The 9,201-nt window shown below is 38.7% G+C and overlaps 1 protein-coding gene across 3 annotated transcripts in view; it reads right to left on the reverse strand.

Moving 5' to 3' along the window:
• The window catches only part of TMEM161B (transmembrane protein 161B), a 68,873-nt gene extending 60,850 nt beyond the window's left edge, over positions 1–8,023 (reverse strand). The window contains exon 1 of one of the 3 annotated variants that reach the window (XM_067031263.1): positions 7,890–8,023. Coding sequence is in view for 1 of the 3 variants with exons in the window: in XM_059060450.2 (XP_058916433.1) it covers positions 7,890–7,892 (3 nt within the window). In the remaining 2 variants the exon portion in view is untranslated. The remainder of the gene's footprint in view (positions 1–7,889) is intronic. The other 2 variants (XM_059060450.2, XM_067031264.1) reach the window with 2 other exon arrangements.
• Positions 8,024–9,201: the final 1,178 nt, after the last annotated feature.

The raw sequence follows: 9,201 nt of genomic DNA on the forward strand, positions 1-9,201 counted from the left end.
AGCTAAGCACTGTGTAAAGGGCAGACATTAAAACTATATATAAAAAACAAGCAATTCAAGATAACTGTTTCAAAAGGCTTTTATTACTTATCACAAAGATAAAAGTATTGTTTACTTAAAAAAAGAAAAATGGCCATAGCCTTATAGATTAGCAATGCCTTATCTGTGACATTAACTGATGGCAGTCTACTATCATATATTTATAATATGGAGCTTGTTAAAGTTCCTACTTCCTAAGTAATTTCTACTGTTGGAGAAAAGTCTCCCTTTCTCTAACCAATGCCCCTTAGTATTTCCATCTCATCTCTTCTTCACAATCCAAACCTCTCTACTTCCAAGAACTTATTGCAAAGATTCATCATTATCATCTAGCACTTCTATTATTTTTCCCTAAAGGATCTTTATAATAAATATCCAGCTAGATAGATAGATAATTAGTTCATGGTCTGTCAGAAGTTACATGGGGAGATAACTTTTACAAATTCTTCTAGCAGTAAAAACCTTTACTAGAGTGTGCTGAATGTCTGGGAGGGAAGGCAGGATACTCTACAAGACCACATTCTTCTTTGCAACTCAGGGAGGGAACAAAGTTCTAGTTGCAAGCAATAGGAGCAAGCCAATCCTGAGAGCCCTCAGGAAAAGAAATGGGCTGTGAGACAGGCTTGGAACAAATGTGACACACTACATGCTTACGCTGATAAGAAATTCCAATTCACCACAGGTCCTCATCCCCAGTTCTCTAATTGCTCCACACTTCAACAGTGTTACTAGTTCAACCCCAGGCCTAAGGGAAATTAATGCTTTGGCGTGAAGGAGTGCCAGTTAAGGTAAAAGGAATATGACAGAATCCTTATTGTGACTTACTGCAGCAGTGTCAGATGTATTTAGCATCTGAGTTAGAAATGCCAATCATTAGCGCTACACATGACAGTAATAATTAATTTCTCTAATACCATGAGATGTGATACTAGGTAGTAACTAAGTTGGGAAGGATTTTCTAGAAATATAATCACTAATTATAATATTACTTCTATAGGAAAATGTTTTTGAAATTCAATCCTTTCATAAGTTAAAACTTATCAAAGATAAACAATAAGATTGGCACAACAGTACAGTGGCCAAACAGCCTGATTAGAAGTCAAATTCCACCACCACTAGATGTGATTTTGGATGAATTACTCTAATGTCGCTGTGCCTCCATTTCTACATCTGTAAAACAGAGGTTAAAAAAAAAAAGGAGGTAAAATACAGAGATTAAAAAAAAAAATAGTAGGAAGTTAAAAAAAAAAAAAACAACCCAAGACTGAATAACTTTATAAGTATTTACTTAAGTTAATATAAGCAGAGGAGATAAATATTAACTTTAAATAAATGCAGCTATTATTGCTATTGAGCAAAAGTAACACTCAATTTCTTATCTACCTGACATACTTCCACTTACCCTTAAAGACCTAGTCCTTTGTGAAATCCTTCTTAAACTCCATACAAATTGAATATTCCCTCCTTTGTCCCCTCAATGTACATTCAACTAAAAGTACATCAATAATATTCACAAAATTACACATTCAGAATCACAGAACCTTGAAACAAACTATGGAGGTCATCTAGTCCTGGTTCAAGCAGACTTTCAATGCCATATATTTATTGTATTCTTCCCAAAGTTATTTTTAAAGATATGCATGTTTGAGCAGTTGGTTTTTGTAACATCTTACAATTTTTAAAAAATAAATAAAACACTATAATCAGATATTAAAATCCTGAGCTTCAACATCAAAGTATCAAAAGGTGAAATTATCTCAGGTTTTTCTAAATCTTAGTTTATGGTCAAAACACAAAAGATACTTAATTTACTTTAACAGAAGAATTACTAAGTCTGTTTAATGTAATTAAAGATACAATGTAAAATCAGAATATTTTGAATGAATAAGTTATATTTTCCCAAGATCTGTAATAACTTAAAAGACTAAAAATATGTGGCATAAAAAATGTAATCTATTCAGTAAAATATAATATCACCTGCTAATATATGATTTTAAAAAACACATTTCTATTATTTTTCTGTTCACTGCATGGAAAGATGATAATACATGGCTTTACTGAAAGATTCCCACTAGAGTTAAAGAAACTATGAGCTTTGTGCCTGACACTAAAACAGTTTTTTAGGGTGCAGTTCATAAACACATATTCAAAGATACCAGGTATATAGGTTGAATATATATATGAACTCAAATCTATTTCAATGTCACCTCCTCATTGTGGCTTTCCCTGAATGCCCTATCTAAAATAACCACCCCAATCATTTCCTTAACTCTGTTCTATCTTTCCTTATTGTATTTACCACGACTAAAAAATATTATGTCCCATTTGATTATCAGACTCTCTCAATAAAACATAAGGTCCATAAAGACAGGAATGTCTCTGTTTTATAAACAGTTATATTTCTGTCGCCAAGAACAGTACATGACATACAGATACTGCTTAACAGACAATGAATGATTGAACAAATACTTTTGAAGTAAGAGCATGATTTTTAAGTGTTTGGTAAAACAAAAGACATAATCATTTCAGTTGAAAACAAGAGAATGTTCATCTCACCAGGACTTTTTAAAAAAAATTTTTTTTTCTGTAACTCAAGGGTAGGTGGTACAGAAAGAGTAGGAGGGCAGTGTACAAAACGGGTTGATTTCTTCAAAGTTCCTTTGGGGCAAGTTGGTGTTCATTCTTGACTTAGTAACATGGGGAAACCATGGCACAACAGTAAGAAAATAATAAATTCTCTTTTAAAAAATGAACATTTTAGAATATGTTCTGATTTTCTAAAATCAACTATATTTGCTTTAAGCTTCTATCCCAGAGCAAACAAACAAATTAATTATCTAAAAAGTGGACAGAGCCCAAAGTATAAACCAGTCTTAAGAATCAACCTTGAATCAACCAAATGCTAACCAAGAGAACAGTCTCTAGGATTATTTGAACTAAGCCTCTTTTGGAAAGAATAAGAACTGGAGGAAAAGTCAGAGAACTGAGCAGAGGCCCAAATCTCTGCCACTATGTGGCAAAGTGATGAAACCTGACCAGAATCCATCCTTCAAACTGCACATTCTGGGCCATAAAACATTTAACAAATTAAAAGGACAGAAAACATACATTGTCTACCCTCAGATCACAATGGGATTAAACTAGAAATCAGTAACAGAAAATAATTGGAATATCCCAAAATACATGGAGACTAAACAACATGTTTCTAAATAACACAGGGGTCAGAGAGGAACTCTCAAGAGAAATTAAAAACACTAATTTCTATGAACTAAATGAAAATGAAAACTAATCAAATTTTATGCGATACAGCAAAAGCAGTGATTAGAGGGAAATTTGCAGCATTGAATGCATATGTTAGAAGAGATCTTAAATCAATCACCTAAGGATCCACCTTACAAAACAAGAAAAAGAGCAAACTAAACCAAAGTAAGCAAAAGCAAAGAAATAATGTGAATTATTTTCAGTGAAATTGAAAAGAGGAAACCAACAGAGAAAAGTCAATAAAACCAAAAGCTGGTTCTTAGAAAAGATCAATAAAATCAATAAGCCTCTAGACAAGCCAAGAAAAAAAGAAAGGACACAAATTACTATATCAGAAATGACAGAGGGGATATCACTACAGATCCATTGACATTAAAAGGATAATAATGAAGCACTATGAACAAGTTTATGCCCACAAATTTTATAACCTGTATGAAATTAACCAATTTCTGAAGAATACAATTTGCCAAAACTGACACAAGAAATAGACAATCTGAATAGGCCTATATCTACTAAAGAAATTGAGCCAATAATTAATAACCTTCCAAAACAAAAAGCACCAGGCCCAGTAGGGTGCACTGGTGAATTCTACCAAACATTTAAGGAAAAAATTATACCAAGTCTCTACAATCTCTTTCAGAGGACAGAAGCAGAGGGAATACTTCCTAACTCATTCTATGAGGACAGCATTACCCTACTACCAAAACCAGGCAAAGGCATTACAAGAAAAACAAAAACTACAGACCAGTATCTGTCATGAACATAGATGCAAAAAGCCTAAACAAAATACCAGCAAATCAAATTCAACAGTGTATAAGAAGAATTATACACCACACAAAGCAGAATTTATTCCAGATATTTGAGACTAGTTCAACACTCAAAAATCAATTAAAGTAATCCACCACATCAACAAACCACACATCTGATTATCACTCAGCACAAAAACCTCAATATCTCCATCAAAGTTTCTAATGTCTGCATTAGAGTTCCTTCAAAGTGCTTTAAGGACCACGAGTTTCAGACTTAACTGTAAAACTCATTAAAAATTAAATTCTCAGACTCCACCCCCCAATAATGGAGACCAGATAAGCATTTTTATCAAGCATCACAGGTGAATCCTATGTGAACTTAAGTTGAGAACTAGTGTTCTAATACACTTTTCAAAACTCAGTTGAAGTCACCTATTACATGACTGCCCCCCATTAGAATTAATTTCTTTTCTCTGTACTATTCTTTGAACACATTACATGTATTTCTCTTATAACTTATACCACATTATCTCTTCCCAACAGCCCTCCCCATACCCCAAAAAGAAAACTTTCTCATTAACTCTGATTAAGGCAGAGGTTCACAACCAACACATCAGAGCACAATCCCACAGTAAAAGTTACTAGAGGATGTTACATAGATAAAATAAGCCATGCGATTCCTGCAATTCCAGGAGTCAGCTCTAATCTACTTTTCTCCCACAAATCAGCCTAAATGGTGTAAAGATCTATTTGATTAAAGTTGGTCTATAATTTTCAAAAAGTATAATAAAATAGCTTTATTCCTTTAGTAAATTTTCTATGGACTATCCATTCTCACAACATGACAGCAAAACAATTAACAGTGAATACTCAGTATTTTGGTCTAGATCATGAGTTTATATCGACTAAAACAAAAAATAAAATCAAGGTGTAAAATAAAAAAGGCTTTGCTTTCCATTCCATGGTTGTATTTAAAACAGTAGTAAAATACTTGACCAAACATATTGACAAAAATTTCAAGTATTACCAACCTGATATATTAAAAAATGGAAAGGTGAATGATTTTTTTAAAAAAATCAAACTTGAGGATGGGGGGACAGGACAGTGGAAATCAGACTAAATTATACTTAATCAGAAACTTTCTGAAAATTCTGAAAAAAGTCCTGGGTGAAGTAACAAAATCATAAATATTAGAGTTAAAAGGTGTTTTAATTCCTATCAAGTTCCACTTCTCTTACCTAGAAGGAAATTGGAATTCTTATCTATGTTGAGTGATTTTGTCAAATTCATATAATAATGGGCAGAATCTGGGTTTTCTGACTTCTGTGCCCTTTTCATTATATCATTACGACCAAGCAGTGCCCAAGACCTCAATTCAACTAAGCTGAATCCTAAACAAATTCAACCCTTGTTCACTTCATGTAATAGCTAAACCCTCAGGGCTTCCCTGGTGGTGCAGTGGTTACAAATCTGCCTGCCAATGCAGGAGACACGGGTTTGAGCCCTGGTCCGGGAAGATCCCACGTGCCGCGGAGCAACTAAGCCCGTGCACAACAACTACTGAGCCTGCGCTCTAGAGCCCGTGAGCCACAACTACTGAGACCACGTGCCACAACTGCTGAAGCCCACATGCCTAGAGCATGTGCTCCGCAACAGGAGGGGCCCCTGCAATGAGAAGCCCGCGCACCGCAAAGAAGAGTAGCCCCCGCTCGCTGCAACTAGAAAAAGCCCGCGCGCAGCAACGAAGAGCCAACGCAGCCAAAAATAAATAAATTTTTTTAAAAATAGCTAAACCCTTTCCTTTGAAGGATTCCAGTCAATGACCACACTTGCATATACAGACATTATCAATTTCATAGTTGGGGAAGGTAAAGCTGCAAGCTTAGTAATTAACTCAGAACTATAAGCAATAACAAAATGGAGCGTAAACTATCTGGCTCCTGGTGACATTCTCCAGGTGACACTCACTTAAGTGGCATTTTGATAAACATCATGAGTTTACCTTAGCTTAAAACAAAACTCCCTTTTTTTGAGCTGGCAGGGGGAGAGGGGTTCTACTTCTATTACTATAGAATACTGACAAGTTCATTCAGCTTCTTTGCGACAATTATAAATTTAAAGTTTTTAATTACACCCTATATTCAACTTTTCAGACCAAGATATCGAAAACTGAGTTGAAATTTAAGAACTGGAGATTTGGGTTATAGTCCAGACTGTGCCAAACTATCGCGACTTTAGGTAAATCACTGCCTATTTCGAGACGTCAGACACTTCCCTTGGGAAGTTGGGAAGACCTCAATTGGGGTTGCGGGGAGGGAGGAAGGTGGTTAGCTAGTTATTATCTTTGATTCCTTCCAGTTCTACTGTTCCTTATCTTTGTCTAATTTCACTGATACAAAAGGAGGAAAAAAAAAACTGTTAATGATTACAAATTGTACTATTCACTGAGGTTTAAAGAAACACACACACACACACACACAGACACACACACACCAGTGCCTGAAAGAGTCAGAGGTTAGCTGGTAAAGAGCACCAGGAACAACATTATTTTGAAATTCTTCTGTTTCAGTCAGTTAAGTTTCTATAAATCATTCAAAAGTCAATCATCATACACAGCAGCTGAACAATGTCAACATTTGATCCTGAAAAAATATGGCAAACTCCAAATTCCAAGACAGAATGTCTTCCAGATGAGGATTTGAAATCTTTTATATAGTCAAGTAACTGACAATTTTGAACACTGCCAAACCCCTGTGATATTGGGAAACAGCAGAGGTTAAGAAATCCTCCCATTGCCACCCTTCCGTGATCTGGAAATGGCTTACTGCAAAGAACCAACAGTCCCCATAGGACTTACGTGAGCAAGATTCAGGAATTACCCACCCACCTTGTTTACTTGTAACAAGGGCAGACATAGCGCCTGCAAATTCCCATTCTTTGCTTCAAAACTGACTAGTTGAACTGCTTGTCCCCATAGAGCAACTGGAACAAATTACCCAAATTCCACGATCTCTTCCCCTAGGTTCCTGAACTTTGGCCCACCCTCAGTCTGAAACAGGATACAACCCCCCAACAGTTTCTCCTCCGAACAGGTTTGCGTGGGGGTAAAACTTTCTCTGATTTACGGTCCAATCGTACTACCCCTTCATCTCACTTCCCCACACCCAGTTCTTTCTAGCCTTGTTTCCTCCGGCCCATAAAAGAGAAGCTCTTTTGCCTAACCTGAGACTCTTGAAGATCTTATGGTCAGGGCACTCTCCCTACTCCAATAGTTCCCTCGCTCACGCTCTTACTATTCCTTTCGAATATGGACCCTGCTTATTAAGTCCAGGTTTTTTATTTGACACCTTTTCCAATTCCACAAGGGCTGAGTTTGAAAGATAAACTGACTTTGCCGTTCCTTTACTTTGCCCTTTCTTTAAATGACAGGTGTTAATCCTTTACAAGAAGAGAATGTACTGTGTCCACCTGGAAAGGCTATAGGCATTTCTAAGATCTGAACTTCTTGGCCACTGCCCTACAGCTGAGAGTAAAGGGAGGAGATCATCAACCAGGCAAGGTCAACTCTGGGACCACCTGGCCCACGGCCATACAAGTAAATGGGCCATGAACATTCTAACTACCTATTCCGTATTCCTAAACAGATCTCGCGGTTGGGCAGGACAGATGCTGCTTCCTCTGGAGCCCCAGCGCCCCGGGGCAGGTGGTAGGTCCTATCCTACCGCTCACTCCATTGCTCCCGCCCGCTCCATCCTCACCCGACCGGCTCCCTTCACAGCACTGACCTCCCGGCCCCTTCCTCCCGACTGTTGTTATTCCAGCCCTCACAGGAGGACTCACCATGGCGCCAAGGACAGGTCGGGGACCAGACGCCCAGGAGTCGCCGGGGCCGTCCAGGACCTCCCCTCAACACTCTACAGCCGGGATCCACTCGACACCGCGAGGGAGAAGATCTTCCGGCTCTGCCGGAAGTTCAGCCTGAGCGGGACAGGAAGTCCCTCCCCTCTGCTGAACGCCGGCGACCCCACGCCACGCAGAGGTGAGGCTACGCAGGACGTCCTTCATTGCCACTTCCGTGGGCGCTAGGTTAGAGGCTGGGGGAGGTGCTGACCTTGAGAGCGCACGCGGGAGGCGCAGGCGCAGCACAGGTAGGTAGGTGGGCGGTGCGCCGCTGTCGCGCCTGCGAGGATCCAGAGGTAGGTTGGGTGGTGTTGGTAAGAGCGCACCCTCTCTCTACAAGGTGATAGAGATAAAGGTTGGTGAATGAGGTGGGAGCCGACTCCAGATCCAGCGGACTTCTTGCGGGAGGAAACCACAGTTAAGCCCTGCTCTTGCCGAGACAACACTGAAATTGCCTCAGCTCAGCCACGCCCTTTCTCTTTTTACCTTCTCGTTTTTCTAGCTGCCCTTTCTTGGAGACTTTCCTTACAGACCTGTCCCTCTGTCGTCTCTGCTCCCTTCTTTAGTGGCTTTTCCAGCTCTATCCTTCCTCAGGGCAGTGGAATTTGTTCGTGAGAAGTTTCTTCATTACAGGTACGAGCTGAAGCCAGAAGGACATCTACCAGGAGCAGAGAAACCGGCAAGAGAATTCTGCCTATGTAATACATTCCAGTATGGACGGTTTCCATTTAGATTAAAAAGTATATGTCATCAGATGGAAAAAAGTCAAACTCCCGTATACCTTCTAATGTTGTGCTGGTTTTTATTTTCCAAAAGACAACTCCCATATACCCTCAAAATGTTGTGTTGTTTTCTGTACCTATAAACTCTCTCTCTGTCTTTTTATTTGGTTATACATAGTACTAATGACAGGCTTGAAGTGGATATACAGAGTACCTTTAACCCAGAAATTCATCCCACAATTTAGGGATCCTTGCTTAGTCCCAACTGTATCTGCAATTTCATCTCTGGGATCTCTTTTTGCCATAGGGTCTAGTTTTGTCGTAAAGCTGGAATTGGGATGGGAAACTAGGTAGCTTCAGAAGAACTTAAGAAAATTGGGTTGGCAGAGGTGGTTAGAGATGTTAAGTTTCACCTTCCTTACCAAAGTACCTGAAGAGCACAGATACCCAAGGTATAAATGGTCGAAGGATCCTGAGAATCAGAGTTCCCAGCTATCTAAAAGAAGCATGCACAGGGCAGTTACTCTAGT

Source organism: Kogia breviceps, chromosome 4 (genome assembly GCF_026419965.1).
Source record: "Kogia breviceps isolate mKogBre1 chromosome 4, mKogBre1 haplotype 1, whole genome shotgun sequence".
In the NCBI taxonomy this organism is placed as follows: domain Eukaryota; kingdom Metazoa; phylum Chordata; class Mammalia; order Artiodactyla; family Physeteridae; genus Kogia; species Kogia breviceps.